This window comes from Myotis nattereri, assembly GCF_964212035.1.
Source record: "Myotis nattereri genome assembly, chromosome: 3".
NCBI classification, from domain to species: Eukaryota; Metazoa; Chordata; class Mammalia; order Chiroptera; family Vespertilionidae; genus Myotis; species Myotis nattereri.
In genome coordinates, this window is record NC_138077.1 from 176,827,773 (window position 1) to 176,844,857 (window position 17,085).

Sequence of the window (17,085 nt, forward strand, 5' to 3'; positions counted from 1 at the left end):
CTTTTTGATGGCGCCCAGTTATCAGGAGCAAAGAAAATTGCATTCTTCGTTGGCTACCTGCAAATGAAGGCTTGCAAGAGTGGTTCTCAAGTGCCTCTTTTGCACAGCCATGCTCACGCATAGTCCCACTGTCTGCAAGAATGTTCAGGAGCTTCTGGGAGTGCAGAATGTGATGGCAGAGAAAAAGAAGCCCCTGGAACAGCTGTAAGACTGGTGGGGCCAGGAGCCAGATACAGCTGCCTCTACAGTATAGTAGTGAAAAGGCCGTCTGCCTAGGCTCCACCCTCTGGCAGGACTCTCTGTGGGCCTCACTTTCCGGTTGTCATCCTTCCCTGATTGACTTGTCCTGAGGATTATATTGGAATGCCGGTAAACAAATGTTCAGAATAGTGCTGGCACATAGTCAACAATAGTTCACACTGTTCGGAATAAATGTCTTGTTTGGTAGCCAGAAGGAGCTGAGTTGGAATCTGATCACTTCCTGGCTATGGAGCTTTGAGCAAAGTTCCTGAACATCTCTGAGTCTCACTTTCCATTACTTCAAGTGGAGGATACAATACCAATTTCTTAGTGTTATTGTAAAGATTTTAAGTTAAATGAGAGTTAAAATGACAAAGGAACTCAAGGAGTAAGCTCAAATCCTTACTTCTTGAAGGATGGTTTGGTTACCTAGCCAAGCCTAAAATATACTTTTTTTCTTCACCATTTCCCACATTTCTCTATGGAACATTTACCCAGCAGACATGACTGAAGGCCTATTGGGTGTTAGGCAATATGCCTGCTCTTAGGGAGCCCCCGGTCTGAAGAAAGACATGTTATCAGACAATTCTACAACCTCTGTTGGCTGATCCCATCAGTGGGCTAAACTCTGCTCTGCTAGGTGCTGGGGAATGACAACCAATGATTACTCTCAATTTGGGACATTCCAGTACAAAGCCTTTGATTGACAAATGAGAGCAGTATTCACTGTACCCACTGTTGTTAAGTATTATAAAATGTGTGTGTGTGTGTGTGTGTGTGTGTGTAATGCACTCACGATAAAAGAAGCTATCATTCTAAAATTTTTCCATATTATGGTGCCTAGTAGATTTTGATTATTGACTGTCTATTTTCTCATTTGATCTTCACAATAATCAGAGTGAGAAGCAGAGCCGATAGCACCGTTTTGTAAGCGTGCAGCTCAGAGGAGCTAAGTGACCGGCTTTGGGTGTTACCATCACCACGTGGCCCAATCAGACAGGATGGATGAGAGAGAGAGAAGACACAGATATGTGTTTTTAAAAATTGAGATTTTTTTTTTCTGGATTCTAGTCTCATGCTTTTCATATAATTTCTGGGTCCTTTCCTTGAACAAAGCCTTTGGTAATTACCCAGTGGCTTACGCGTGATCCCAACAGAAGTGGAACTTTGTACGAGGACCTTAATACTTGCTATATTTTAAATAGCCTTAGGGTTGAACAGTATAAGCTCAGCTGGAAACTGTGTTTAATCACTTTGGGCAACTCGAAGAACATCCCTGGGCCTCAGTTTTGTCTTTGGTGAAATGAGGATTATGTGTTTCACCACAAGATCTCTGCAGCTTCCTGTTCTGTGGTTCTGTGATTCTGTGAGGAATCCAAAGGCAGAGGCAGCCTGCAGACATGTGTGAAATGATTCCCACACACAGCCCTCCTGCCTGCTGCTATCACAGCCCCTTGGAGCTGTCCCCTGGGACCCCAAAGCCATTCTCTCACACACACATATCCCTTAGGGTCCCCTTAGAGTTGAGTTCTGGTTGCTTTGTTCTTTTAAAATGAAACACCAGAGTGTCTTGAATGTGTTGAATTTTTATCTTTCCATAGGTTCCCACCAGCCAAAAGAAGGAAGGTGTTTATGATGTGCCAAAAAGTCAACCTGTAAGTGTAAGTACATCTCCTTTCTACTGCCAGGTTCCCGTGACCTGTGCTCATATGTCTGCAGCCTGAGGAAAGGGACTCCTCTTCTGGATACGGGTCATGACCCATGTGGCTTCACTGGGGACTGCATGCTGGGACTCCTCAGTGGTCAGAGGGAAGGAAGCATACGGGACAGACTGGTGGGGCTGCCGATCTAGATGAAGGTCTGGCTTCATGAGTGGCCATGAGTTGGATTGTGCAAACCACCATGTCCAAGGGATTGGAGGTTTCAGGTGTTCTTCAGCCAAAGATTTTAGGGAACAGTGTCTTTGTTCTGGGAAGATTTTTGGCCATCCAGCTTGGAACTGGTTGAGAAGTTTCAGAGGGACAATAAAAAAGGGGCTAGTCAAAACCTTTACAGTGTGTAAGGGTCCAGCCAGTGGCCAGAAAACTGTGGGAAAGGCCATGTGTAGTGGTTTATGGAGGACCCAGAAGTCCACTGCATCCAGACCCTATGTGCTGGTGGGATTCCTGGAAATGCAAGAGAGAAAGGAAATTTCATGCTCTGAGGTACAGCCCCAGAGTGCTCTAGGCCCATACCTACATTTAGGACCTCCACTTGGCACTTTGACCCCTCTGTATAGGGTGTCCCCAAAAATGTATACACACACTTCAAATGATGATAAAGGCAGTAGTTATTAAAATACATTTTATTTTCAAAATCAAACTCTCCACTGTTAAAGTGTGTATACATTTTGGAGGGGATACTTTGTATAATTAAGGGTGTACTGCGGGGCCAGTGAAGGCTCTTGAGCAGGGGGACATGATATTTTGCCACAGTGTATGTAAGACAAACAAACTAACAACAACAAAAAAACTAGGATGTTTAATCACTATTGATGTCAGTCAACTCAGCAATGAGTGGAAAGAGTATGGTCTTGAAGTCCTGCAGATCCTCAAGAATCCCAGCTCTGGCCCTAGCGAGCTGTTGGGAGAAATGACTCTCTCTGGAACATTGTTTTAGGTATGGACCCCACACTGTGGGAGACATAAAGACACACCTGTGTGTTTCAAGATCAGATTGATAAGGGGGTTTGAAACCCCATCCCATGAGGAGCAGCTGAAGGACTTGGAAATGTTTTACCTGGAAAAAAAGAAACCATGGAAAAGAGAATGTGGAGATGGGAGTCCAGTGTGCCACGTACGGAGGGGGACTGTGGTGCTCTGTGCCAGCCAGCTCAGGGAACTAGGACCAGTGGGGGCAAGGAAGCCAGTTCCAGCTCCAGTGAGGGTGAGCTGCTGAGGGGCAGGGCTGTGCAAAGGTGGAGGAGCCGGCAGCTGAGAGGGTGTGCTCCCCAGCCTGGGAGACTGCCTGTCAGCAGGACTGTGGGAGATTCAAACATGGGACTGGCAGAAGCCAAGTGAGCTCTTGATGTCCTACACATCTGAGCTTTTGGATTCTCTGAGTTGGGAAGTCTTTCTGGTCTAATTCTTACTCCCTCCTGCTCCCGCTCCCCTTTGCACTTATGAAATTTCTTTTTGCTGAGTTTCCATTTCTCTACCCTCACTGGGCTAGGATCTTTCTGAAACCACCATACTCCACCTAAGTACTGCTTCCAAAACCCAATTTAGGTTAGTTTTAATGGGGGGAAAAAAACAACACCTAAATATGGGCCCCTTTCCAAAAACCCACATCTGGAAACATAGTAGAGATTATGCAATGGGTGCCACTCAGAGAAAAGTAATTTTTCTCCCTGAGGCCCTTGCATTTAATCGGGCCTCCTTGTCACTGAGACATAGGTCTTTCTAGTTTCAGCTGGCCCAGCCCCCCAGACACAGCTCCCGTGATTCCATTTGTGCCTACATTGCCTCACTGGCCCCTAAAGGGGGTAAATACTAGAGGAAATATGCCTCATTTGCCACCTTCATTTTCGTGAATTTACTAACCAACCTGGCCTTACCATCTCCATGCTTAATAGCTAAAAAATAAAAAAAATAATCCAAGTTCCTTAGCCTACACAGCACTCGGGTCCCAGCCTCAGTCTATGTCTCTGACCGCCTCCTCTTGGTCCAGCTCCACTGAACTCTACAGTTTCCTGAAGGAGCAGCCCCCACCCCCCACCCCAAGGTCCCTACCCCCTACCCCCTGCAGCCATCCCATAACAGGCCAGCTTAGCTTCAAGCTCTATGCCCTCAGGAAGACCTTCTGGATGTCTGCTCTGAACAGTGTCAGCAGAGCACCGCTACCGTGTGCCCTCATAGCCCATCATTCCTCTCTTCATAGCCCTTACCACACAGTGGAAATCCTCTTCCTTCCCCATTGCTGCCAGGAGCTTCCTGAGGTCCTTGTGTTACTGGAGCAGGCCCAGGGTCTGGTACATGAAAGCCAGGCACCTCACAGCCACTCAAGGGATAGTTAATAAATCTGTGAATGACTCTACCCTGTAGTACGGATTTATGAAAAGCCCCGGCACTTTCTTTTAATGGGAATTCTCTGTTTGTCTGACTCTAAAATAGCTATTCAATGTAATCCAGTTTTGTTGTGAAATATCTGGGCTGCCTGAATGGCCTGCCGTGGCTCCAGCCTGCTGTTCCCACGGTGTCCTAGAAGCATCTGATGGTGATGGTGGTTTTTCCATGAATGATTGCAGCATTGCTAAAAGTCTAGAAGAGGCAGCAGGTAAAAGTCATGGCTCAGATGGAGAGGCAGACAGATGCAGCTAGAACATCAGCTCCTGCTCTTACCACTGTGGGACTTCTGACACATGTCCTTGAATTTCAGTGTTCTCATCTACCAAAGGGTTTTTGGAATCTAACTTGCAAGGTGATTTTGAGGAGAAAATGGTATCTGTATTGGAAAGTTGGTCTCACTTGCCTAAACCTCTCAGATGTACTTTAAATCACCCACATCTTCCCCTGTGTGGGCTCTTCCTGCCCTCTAGGCTCCCTCCTGCAGACCTGCCACCCTGATGAGGCACCTCCCTGGGACACCTCTGTACTGTCCCCTTCTCCTAACAGGTCTGTTCTTAGGATCATGCTGTGCTCCCCTCCACCCTTTCCTAGGAGCTCTGAGCCAAGATAAGGATGAAACCCACTCACTACTGGCAATACACATTTCAGCTCTTCCTGGTCAGTGCAGCAGAAGCTTTGCACAGGGACTGATCTCTCCTGTATTGTGAATACATGGGTATATTTTTTTGTGTCAGGATCCCTGAAATCCAATGGCATAATGCTTGCTGAAGGAAATGTTAGATGACTAGAGACACAGGGAGGTTTCAGGTTTCAGTATACAAGAGGGTATACTTTGGGCAAAGCTTTGAAAGATGGGCAGGATTGGAACAGACAACGGAGAAACGGAGCACATTCTAGGCAGATCATCGAGGTCCCTCTGGCTCCTGAGTCCATGCTGCCTGTACTTAGCAGCACTCGGAGCGGATTAATGTATCTTCATTTTCCTTCTGGAAGAAACGGGGACATACTGGTGGTCTTCTTTTCTGCCCGCTGATACTGCTGGTCCTGTTCTTTAGACAGATATCCTGCCTCTTTGGGACATTCCTGAGTGGGGAGGAAGGTGTGTGCTCAGCACCCCATTACTGTATTCATTATTTAGTGCTTTTTGCTCCGTTAACATGATTCTAGCTCCACAGTGAATCCTCAAGTGGAGCAGGACAGTCACAGGCTCTGAAGTGCCTATTTCAGACCCTTTTATGCCCCACAATATTGAACCAGGTTGAAATTTACTATGAAGATCAACTGTTTCAATGACACAGACCTAAACCTTAGGATGGTTCATGTCAGTTTTTGCATGAGAAATACTCGGTGATTTTTTTCTTTCCTCTCCTCTTACCCCTCCCTGTATTCTTACGGCTGAAAAATATCTTTTGTCCTTCACCTTGTAGTTTCCCATTTTAAAAGTATTTTATGTAGTTGTCTGAGGCATAAACGACTTTCTAATGATCAGTAATAATGGTTGGGGGCCTTCAAAGGGGAGATTCTTAAAAGTTAGGCATAATGGTAAATGGGAAGGACATAGGTTGTCAAATTGATAAATTGGACTCGACATTAATTTCCTTTTGATGAAACACGGATTCAGAAATGGAAAGGAGATTCTTTCCTCGCGTTGGGTGTGATCTTTGTCAATCACTTTGACTTTCTCGGTCTCATTTTCCTGAATGAAAATGATGACCATCTTCTGCCAGCATATCAGAGCTCCGGTGAGACTAATGGGGCAGTGTGGCAGCATCTTCTGTGACCATGAGGCTGCTTTCATAGACCCTGGGGAAGTGAGGACTGAGGAACTCTATGGATTAGTTGCCTCCACTTATTTTATGGGAGGTCCTATGATTAAGATAAAGGCCCAAGTTTTATGACAAGAGAGTCCAAATCCAGGCTCAATATAAGAAAGAAATTTCAGACTCTCTGAGCTGATTTTCAGGGGGAAATTCAGCCTCTCAGAGGAGTGAGGTCTCTGTCCCTAGGAGTATCCAAGCTGCAGGTAAATGGCTCCATAAGGGATTCTGTTTGTGAAGGTGACTGCAGTCATGGACCTCAGAATGACTTATCTCCTCTCTCATTCCATGTGCCCCCATATTCAGTATGTCCAGTATTTATTTACCTCACCATCCTCTTGTTCCCAGTATCCCAGCTGCCAACCCACATATGCTAGAGGCCCCATGTCTGCCTTTATCATTATGACCTTAGATTGAAAGTCACCCCCTCGGAAGTGCACAGCACTGACCTTGGAAGTTGGTGCTCTGGGTGGAAGGAAGTTGACCAGGTATAATAACCAAGTCATCTCACTGAGCCAGCATTGGGCATAGTGTCAGGCCTAGGAAATCTGTTTCTCCTTAGTTACCTCTGAAGAGGTTGGAATCAGGGCTCCACATCTTTCTGCTGTGTCCTGGGAGAAACTGGTAGAAATCTCAATGGGATTTAAAGCCCAGGCCTCCATTATGTTCCTTTCTCTATTTTATAGTGTCAGGCACTGGCCATATGTACTAAGAGTCCAAGGTTGCCTTAGCTGTGGAAAATGCTGGTACACTTAATTGAGCATCTGCTGTATACCATGGACTGACTAGGTTCTGATCTTGGCTTATCTTTCAGTAACCCCAAATCTGGGAGGTAGATATCATTTAGCTAAGGAAAGGGAGGCTTCTAGAGGTCACATAACTCAACCACAATCACAAAGGGAGTCAGTGGCAGAGCCAGAATTTGACTCACGCACCCACACAATTTCCACTAAAACCTACTACCTTCAAGGTGAAAAAAAAAATGCAGAGCCCTTTCTCTCCTCACCATCACCCTAATCAGAATAAATACTCAGGCTGCCATTCCCCTCACAGTGAGTTTTTGAGTCTCTATAAATAGCACTTGGGCCTCAGGAGGTCCAGCACTTGGTCGCTGGCTGTGAACACCTCTCTCGTCCTTTAGAAGTTCTGTGAGTCAGGCCCATGTCTAACTCATTCCTGGACCCTCTCTCTGCATTGGCACTCTGCTTCCATCCTCCTGATAGTGAATAGGTATTTGTGATTCACAAAGAACCAATCTTGATGCAAGCCGCCCATCTCTGAAGATCAGAAAGCCTCTCATGATACCACTTCTGTCTCCTACCCTCCCAGCACCTGTGTGTTGCTTTATGAGACCCCATTCACCCAACAATCAGTATTTGGTCAATTTTTCCTGCCTTAGATTTAATTCATTTCCCTGCTGCCAATGTAAGAAGAGTCAACCCATTAACGTGAAGAATTTCTCTGGACAACTGTTCCCTACCTCTCCGCCCTCTTTCACGGCAAATAAATTTTCATTCACAATTCAGCAGTTGGTTTTTTCTTTAGTTTGAAATCTGGATCAAGATTTTGCATAATTGGATTAAACCTAGTCTGAACATTTTTCAGTTTCACTTCCTCATTAAGCACCACATTGTAGAGAAATTATAATTATTGCAACGCAGTTAACATAGATGTCACACAAGAGGAGGTCGGCCAAAGTGAGGAAAAGGAATCTGATCTCTGTATTCCCACAAATGAAACAGGATTGTGATGTTTTGCTTGAGTGGGCTTTCTTTTAGCTGTGCTTATAAATTGTCCTGGGATAGAATGCTGAATTCCTAGAAATCCCAGAGCTAGTAGGAATGTTACAAGATGCTGTCTGGTTTAGCCTCCCCAGCAATGCAAGAGTCCCTGGAGAAGGATTGTGGGATGTGCAGGTGAACATTCCTGACTCTTTGGCTTTGGCTCACATACCTTCAGTGATAGGCCTTCATTATTTTTGTAATCTAAGAGCTCCAATTGTTACAAGGTCCTTCTTTTATGGAATCTCCTTACAACTTCTACTCATTTATTTATTCATTCATCCACCCATTTGGCAAATATTTGCTGAGAACCTCCTACCTGCCAGACAGTGTTCTACTCACTAGAGATACAAAGAGAAGACCGGCTACTTCAGCATCTCAATGGTCTCAAACAGAAGGCAGATGTATAAAAATAATGACAATCAGTATATCAGGACTGTGACTGAGATGCTCTGGGAGCAGAGTGGAGGCCAGTAAACTTTGCCTAAGGCAGTGGTCGGCAAACTGCGGCTTGGCAAACTGTGGCTCGCGAGCCACATGCGGCTCTTTGGCCCCTTGAGTGTGGCTCTTCCACAAAATACCGACTTCTGCACATGGGCCACGAAGGTTCAATCGCACTGTACGTGCGCGCCTGCACGTGGTATTTTGTGGTATTTTGTGGAAGAGCCACACTCAAGGGGCCAAAGAACCGCATGTGGCTCATGAGCCACACTTTGCCGCCGACCACAGGTAAGGGATTTGGTGAGGTCTTCCCCCAGGGGATGGAGTTGAGGTAGAGTCTTAAAAGATGATGGAAGTTTGACAGTGGAGAAAGGGAGTAAGGGTGGAACAGCATTCAGGAAGAGGGAACGGAAATGTTCAAAGACACTGAAATGTGGAAAAGCCTACCATATTCCAGGGGCTGATGAGTAGTCTGGGGTGGCATGGCCACAGGATGTCTTCGTGGGAGCAGAAGACAAGGACACCAGGAGAAGCCAGCCCCAGCGAGCCGAGGGCCTGAAAGGTGGGGCTTAGAAGCTAGAATTTGTGAGGAAGCCATTGATGCTTTCAGGTGGTAGAGTGATACTGTTAAAGCTGCATTTCCCAGCATCACTTTGGTGGCCTGTGGCAGGTGGCTGGGCAGGTGGGGAGACCATTAAGAAGCTAATTGAATTATCTGTGTGTATCCATCAAGATGGAATCAGGAAAACAGAGCCCACACCAGTGTAATACAGGGAATTTAATGCAGAGAACTAGTGACAAAGGTATTAGAAGAGCTGAAAAGCCAAACTGGACACTGGGGCAACCAAGATTAGTAATATTTGCAAGGTGCTACCATCCCTAGGGTAGGAAGGACAAAGGAAGGAGATGGCCTTAGCATAGCCCAGGAGCTGGGGCTGCCAGGATCCCATTACCAGCAGGTACTGGGGTTCAGAGGGAGCTGTCCAGCAGGTCAGGACCCTGGAGAGATGGACTGTCTGGAGGAAACTAAAACCATGGAGGAGACTCAACCAATGCTGAATACTGTGAAAGAAAAATGGGAAGAAATTCACTTCTCCATTCTTCCCACTATCCAGTTTCTCACCACTGCCTCCTGTTGGCCAAATGTAAATGGAAATGTGTTGGCAAGGGAGCCTGGGTAATATAGTTCACAGAGATCTGTCCCTGTCATGCAGCATAGAGCAGGGAGAGGGCAAGAATGGGTCTGAGGGCAAATTGGCCAAGGAGTAGACAGATGAGGACCAGGGGTAGACAGGTGAGGACAGGGCTAGACAGGGTCTGGACTGAGGGTGGGGCCCTGGAGAGAGAGAGAGAGAGAGAGAGAGAGAGAGAGAGAGAGAGAGAAGTAAATTTGAGTGGATGGCTAATATGGGAGGTGAGACAAACAGGAGGTCCCAGCTACCTCCAAGGTGGCAAGCTTTGGGAGGTCAGGTATGAGGCGATGTGGACTGACCGCCCCATCTCCTCTCCTATCACTCTGTCATTTAACGTACCTGCTGTTCTACGTCTCCAACTTCTGAGAGTACTTATGCGTCAGCTTTTCCACCTGCTGTCTTCAGGTTCTTGCCAAAGGCGGTTGTGATCCCTTTCATCTTCCTCTCTGTTCTCAGTCCATGAATCTCCTTTGGGCAGTGTCATGTTACCCCTTTAAATGATATCTGGCTCTTTCTCCCAAGGTGGAAAAACTGAGCTGTCATGAATGGAATCAAACAGAGTTGTAGATAGCTCACTGTCAAATCATTGCTGCAACTTGTTTTCCACAAATGCAAATGGGTATGGGGATCAGTTTTGTGTAAGCTGCTGCCTGTTCTACTGTTTGCTCAGTTGTGTGTTGGCAAAAATCATGTCAGAATAAACAATAATCCCTCCATGCCTCTGCTAAAATACCTACCAGTGCTCTCCTAGAGGGATGGTCTTCAAACTTTGTATATGACCCAGGAACCTTTATTCAAATGAAAACTGCCCAGTAACCTTCTATATAAACAGAGGAAAGAAAGAAGAGGTGTGGGTGAAGCTGGGTTCAAGCCTACACACCTTAAAGCCCTCCCCCTACCCACTCTGAAGGACAGAAGTTTCTGGAAGGGAAGAGATCCAGAGAGGGTAGTGTGAAATCCACTATTAAAGGAACCACCAGTTCCTTCCATGGGGGGAGAAGTGAGGAAGTCAGATGAGGAGGAGGTCCTTTGCATTATTGCCCCCATCAGAGGCTCTGTGATTCTGGATCTGTGAACCCAGGTGGCAAGCCCACTCTTTGGGAGCCACTGAAACAACAGGATGAGCCTGTGGTTGGAGCTTCACACTTCTCAGCTATGTGACCCTGGGTAAAGTGCTTTATTTTTCAGATTCTTCTTCATGACCAGTAAACAACACAGAGCTACTTCCCTGGGTCTTGTGAGGATTAAATAACAGATATGACTTCTGTTGTGTTTGGCACAGAATAAGAACTCAGTACTTTGTAGGCAATGTGGTAAGTTAAAAGTGTGAACCTTGTAGCCAAACTACTTGGGCTTAAACATTTTCTCTCTCAAATACCAGCAGTGTAACCTGGAGTAGTTATTTAAACTTATCTGTGCCTGGGTGTGTTCACTTGTAGAATGAGAATAAGGACTATATCACCTACCTTGTAAAGTTCTTCTGAGGACTTGGATAACGTGTTATACGTAAAATATTTAGAACAACACCTGACACATAGTAAGTATTCTGTAAATGTTAGCCATAGTTATTTTTATGAGCTATAATATGGACAAAAGACTGTATCAAGTGCTTCATGAGTAAGACCTGGCCCAGCCAGTAGGATGCTTTTATTCCACTGAAAAGAAAAAGGTTAATGTTCAGAGTAAAGGGCTGGAGTGCCTTCAGTTCTCCATGCCCAAGAAATAATGTCAACAAGACCAAGTTTAACTCAATATTCTGGGGTGGGCTGAATCTGTAGGGGAGTGCCATACTATGGTTCAGGAAAAACACACAACTGTAGCTACCAAATGTTGAGCACCAAAATAAGGGACTGTGATAGGCACTTCATTCACTACTTCAAGACTGCCCCCAAACATCCAGGAGACAAAGGTCTCTACTATAAAGGATACTGAAGATCAGAGCAGTTAAATCACTTAGCACAGTTAGAAGAGGCATCACTAAGAATTTAATCCAGCTGCCTCTGGCCCTAAAACTAGAGTGACCTAGTTTATCATCCAGACTGGGTCACTTTTGAAAATAACAATTAGAGCAGGTCACTAGGCTTGAGGAGCAGTCTTAGGTAGACGAGCGTGTAAGGCCACCATACCCAAAGCTAGCAAATGCTCTTCCTTCTGGGCCAAGCTATCTCTAGACCAGAACACAGTGAGATTTCAAACAGAAGGTAGGAAGCATCTATCTTTCTTGTTCCTAAAACTCATTGCCAGTAGTGCTACCTGTGCTGAAGCAACAGCAGTCCCATCCCCAAGATGCAGGTGCACCGATGCACACTTGCTCCTTCAGTGGGCATAAATCAGGTGTTTCAGAGATCTGTGCATGGTAAGAAAATATGAGTCAGAGGTATCCGTTAACTGCTGCTGCTGTGAGTCTGTCATTATTCCTCTAATACAGATTGTTAACATTCACAGAACTTTAACTACAGCATCGCTAATGAGCAGAGCTCTAATATGCACGTTCCCCATAAATATCCATCCATGGTGACACATTCTCTCTTGGTACAGTAATTCCACTTTTCTGGATAAATCATCATGTTGAGGCTCTTTCTTTCTCCCTAACTGCCATTATTAGTGGTTTCAGAAGAATAATGAACAAACTCTGGTTGTAAAAAAAAAAAGGGGGGGGGGTGATAAATGAATGATCATGGAGAATAAGAAAATATATATTGGTGACAGTCCCAACCCAAAGTGCACAATCCCTTGTTTTGGCAATGACTTAGAGAGGAGGCAAGAAATGAGCATTTGTTGAGCACTTACTGGGGCCAGTGGTGCAGCTGGGCAAGCTGTATCTGGTTCAGTGATCCCTCAGCACTGAGTTTCCTAACAGTCATTTGTGACACTTCTAAAGGCACAGCTTCTCGGGGCCCACTCCCTCAATCTGCTTTTGTAAGGCTTGAGGGCCTTTTTCTATAAAGGGAGATGTATAAAGCTCCCTGGTGGGTTCTGAGGCTTGACTAAGTGTATCTAGTTTCATTAATATGATAAGTATTGTTTTTTTTCCATTTTATGGATGAGAAGATTGAGGTTGCGATGCTAAGGGGAGATGAAGATAATCTAGTCATCAGGGATGAATCGCTTGCTTCTCTGCCTGTGCATAAAGAGTGGCCTATGTGAAGGTGACATTCCCTCTCACTTTTTACAACATTGTTTCCCATGTCCACCTCCCATTCTCTGACCTGTCATAGCATCCTGTCAGCGTGCCAGTGTGTTTCTCTCCAGCAGGTCAGCCTCTGTCCTCATCACTGCATAGTTCGTCTTTCCTGCTGCTGCTGTCAGCTCAGTACTCTGTGTCTTCCCCCTTTCCTACATTTTAGTCTCATGGCCTTGTCTCTTTGGCTCTTCCTATGTTGTTGTTTTTGTTGCCTCAGAAATTCTAGTCCCCCTTCCCCCTCTAATCATTAGAAGGACAATACTTGTAGTGTGACCTGGACATGGCCCCACAGAGAAGATTGGGGTGGACTGAGGGCAGGCTCCTGAACTGCCTACCAGGGTTCTCCTTCCAGAACCGGACTTCCCACCCTAGTCTTAAAACGCAGGTCATCTGACACCCTTTGTTCTCTCCCCATAGTATAATGGTTCAAAGCATGTACTCCAAAGCTAACCCACTTTGGTGAGAATCCTAGCTCTTCCACTTACCACCTGTGTGTCCTGGGGCAGGTTAATTGTGCCCAGGTTTCCTCCTCTGAAGACAAGGATTGCAGTAATAGCACCTACGTGTGTTGTGATAATTAAATGAGTCCATACTTGAAAGCACTTGAGAATAGTGCCTGGCACATACACAGGAAGTGCCACCTAAGCATTAGCTATTATTTCTATCCTGCATGACCCTTGCCTGGCCAAGAAAGGATGAGGTTTTAATGTTACTGTTTAATTTAGTCCAGGGCTCCTCAAACTATGGCCCGTGGGCCACATGCAAATACAAATATTGTATTTGTTCCCGTTTTGTTTTTTTACTTCAAAATAAGCTATGTGCAGTGTGCATAGGAATTTGTTCATAGTTTTTTTTTAAACTATAGTCCGGCCCTCCAACGATCGGAGGGACAGCGAACTGGCCCCTGTTTAAAAAGTTTGAGGACCCCTGATTTAGTCCTTCCTCTTCAGACCAGAATGGGTGTTTGGGATACATTCTAGAGATAGAATCACCATTTCTTAATGAATGATAAGATGTCAGGGTGTGGAAAAGAGAAGGATCAAGAGTAACAGGTACATTTTGGGGCTTTATGGATCTACCAAAACCAGAAATAATGATGTCAACCACTTGAGCCCTAACCAAGGAGATACTGTTTACTTTAAATCAAAAGGATCTATCATAGAAGAGACGGAGCAAGTAGGTGGGTAAAGAGACCTCTGCTTATAGCATCTTTGTAAGATCTCATTGAATATACCAGAATATACCATCCTCTTGCCCTAGCTACATGATCTTCAAAGATAGGGTGCCCATCACTAGGGAACAAGCAGGGGAAAAGCCAGAGACCAGAACACTGGTGTCAGTGACAAAATCAGCATTCCCTTGTCCCGGCAGCAGTATGCACAAAGTGTCTCTTTCTTTTTAGTTTTATATTTTCTGCAGCAGTGGCAGGTGCTTCCTAGAACCAGTGTCTGGTCACGTGTGCATTGCTCTGTGTATGTCCCTGACTGTTTTACATACAAGCAAGCCAAGCTTTTCCTGGGGCCCCAGTTTTCTTGCTGTAAAATATGAGCCAGGTTTCTCCGCTGAGTTATTATTGTCCCTTCTTGCTTTATAAAACTGTGAGGGGAATTGTGACCAGGTAGAAAGGAACTAGACTAAGATTTGGAAATGAGTGTTAACCAAGCTCTTCCATTAAAATTATCATGATTTTGAAAAAGTTGGAGGCCTGTTTCTGAAGAAAGGAAAAATAGGGATGAGTTGAGTTAGAGCTCTCTGCAGTCTCCTCTAATTCTATTACTCTGAAATTTTCAAACTATTCAAAATGCCATCACATAGGTGCTACAAAATCATCATAATCCTAAAGGATACTCCATTGAATTGTTGACTTAATATTTGACTGAAATAAGCAAGCACTAACGGAGGTCTTACTGTGTGTCAAACACCATGCTAATTAAGCTATATTACCTTAAATCTTACCCAGGGAAATCTTCACACAGTCCTGTGAGATGGATATTTCCCTATTCTTTCAACAAAGAAAAATATGAGAGATGGGTAAGCTAGTCAGATTCCTTCTACATACTAGTAGAAACGGAATTCTTGGTTTGGTTGTTTGCATTGGAGTTGTCTTCAGTCGTGTGAGTGGCATTGTACCCTCTGTGGATTGGGACACACTCTGTGAAAATGCTCAGTGTGGTACACATGTTGGCACTGTCCAGGCTCTGACCCGAATGGGTTCCCTCCAATCTCCCTAACTTGCCTGTCACAGCTTAGGGAAGGGATAGTACCCAAGTCCTCAAAATATCAGCGCCACGCCTTGCTCACAGTGGGCATCAGGAGAAGTTTCTTAATTATTCATTGACAGCCTTAAGAATTGAATCCAAAAATGAAGAATTGAATAAGGAAATGAATGCCACTCCTGTAAAATCTGCATTCCTCCAAAGAAGAAAAGGAGAAACATTTTGCACAGAACGGCTGTCAGAGCAGCAGGCAAAGCCCTCCTGACTATTTTTTCCTGTGCTGTGATATCTCTCCATTTGTGATTGCCTCTGATTTGCTCCATGCTCAGCCAGAGCCTCTGCTACTCTCGCTTGATTTCGGCTCCATTCAATAGCTCCTGGTACCGTTGGCTGCCATCTGGCCTGCAGGAGTAGCCCCTCCAAGATAGATGCACCAGCACAGAAAGAGATGGCTCTTGCCTCCTCCCCAAAGCGTGCTAATCCTGTCATCCCGCTGACAGGAGCCAATTCCATATCCCTGAGATTCTAATTCACCCCCTTTTCAAAGTACTGAATGGATGCCAGGTCTTGTTAGGAGTTTTTTGAAAAAGCCTTGAGTTGTTGCTAATGTGGAACTGGAATAATAGATTTTTCAAAGGAGAAGGGATGAAGGAGGAGAGATTTAAAAACAAATAATTACAAGCTTTAGGAAAGGACTCCCCTTGGTTTCTAGTTTTCTCTGACACTTACACCTGTGCAGGTGTGTTTGTTCTATGGATGGTTGTTAAAGTAGAAAAGCCATCTCACACCCCACTGAAGCAGGGGATCCCTCGGGGGTGAGGACGACGGGGCCCCAACGCGCTAGGGCGTCTGCATGCACGACCCCAGGGACCAGGTTCATTGACGCAGATCCGTTTAATTGAGGAACTACAGGGGTATATATAGCATGAGGGGACCAATCAGAGGAAGACACGTTGCTATAGGTGACCAATCAGAGGGAGACACGTTGCTATAGGCGACCAATCAGAGGGAGACACATTGCTATAGGCGACCAATGGCTGAAAGGCTGGGGTACTATGCATGTGGCTCTAGGAGTTAGTTCAGGCGGGCATTGCTACTTCCTGGTGTGCCGAGGAAGCGTGTCATGGTGGAGTGTGCTCACACCATTGCAACAGCCACAGCACTGAGACATACTTCCTGAGCTCTACTACATCTCCCCCTTCCTTTCTAATTAGCGCCAAAGCAAAGGAGTTGTCACTACTCAGAAGGATATAGAAGGGTGGCCTTATAGACGGGTAAAAGGAGTAGCAGAGGCACATGCCACTGGAAACTGGGAATACTAACTGGTATGAGAACGCCAGGGTGAGGTATCACAGTCCACAGTCCTTATCTGTGTGCACCCGTGCTATTAGCGGTGATGATAGCACACATTAATAAGAATAATGTTCCTGCCGATGGGTTCCCCTCTGGCGCCATGCGCGCGGCTTGGTCTTGTAGAGCCTTGATGTCACCCCAGGTGATGGGGTGAGCCCGTCGGTGTCTAGGTCGTCTCCGCCGTCGGGGCTGGTTCTCTTCTATGGTCAGGTCCTCCATTTCCTCCATGGGGGGCAATGGTGGTGATCTATGGCTCATCGCTGATGGTGTGGGGTTTGATGTCATGAGCAGGGATCCATGCGGGACTCCCATCACCTTCTGGAAAAATACAAGCAAACCCTCTCCCCTGGGTTAAGAGCGGGTCGGGGCCTTTCCAGGCTCCAGTGAGTGGGTCTCTCCACCAGACCAAAGGAAGAGGTGTTGGTATGTCCCGGAGTCCTCCCCAATGTTTATACATAGGGGTTAATCCATGCTCATCAAAATGAAAATAATTGAGGGTAGTTAAGGCTTGGGTTGTAGGGTAAGAACTAGTTTGTCTGCTTCTGCGTTGCCTAGGGAAAGTGGGCCTGGTAGGCCAGTATGAGACCGTAAGTGTTGGATATACCAGGGCTGTTTATGGTTCTCTAGGATGTCCTTTAAGAGTTTGAGGCTCTGATCTAGCGGGGTATCTTTAGCTCTTAAGGTGGAATACCCTATATTTTTTGCCGTATGCACTGCATAAGCACTATCTGAGAATAAATTGACTGGACTATTT

The 17,085-nt window shown here is 45.6% G+C and overlaps 1 protein-coding gene across 5 annotated transcripts in view; it reads left to right on the top strand.

Moving 5' to 3' along the window:
- Window positions 1–17,085, top strand: part of DAB1 (DAB adaptor protein 1) — a 713,425-nt gene that overhangs the window by 657,126 nt on the left and 39,214 nt on the right. For all 5 annotated transcript variants that reach the window (XM_081088461.1, XM_081088458.1, XM_081088460.1 and 2 more), the window contains one exon: window positions 1,842–1,901. In XM_081088461.1, the coding sequence (XP_080944587.1) occupies window positions 1,842–1,901 (60 nt within the window). The remainder of the gene's footprint in view (window positions 1–1,841; window positions 1,902–17,085) is intronic.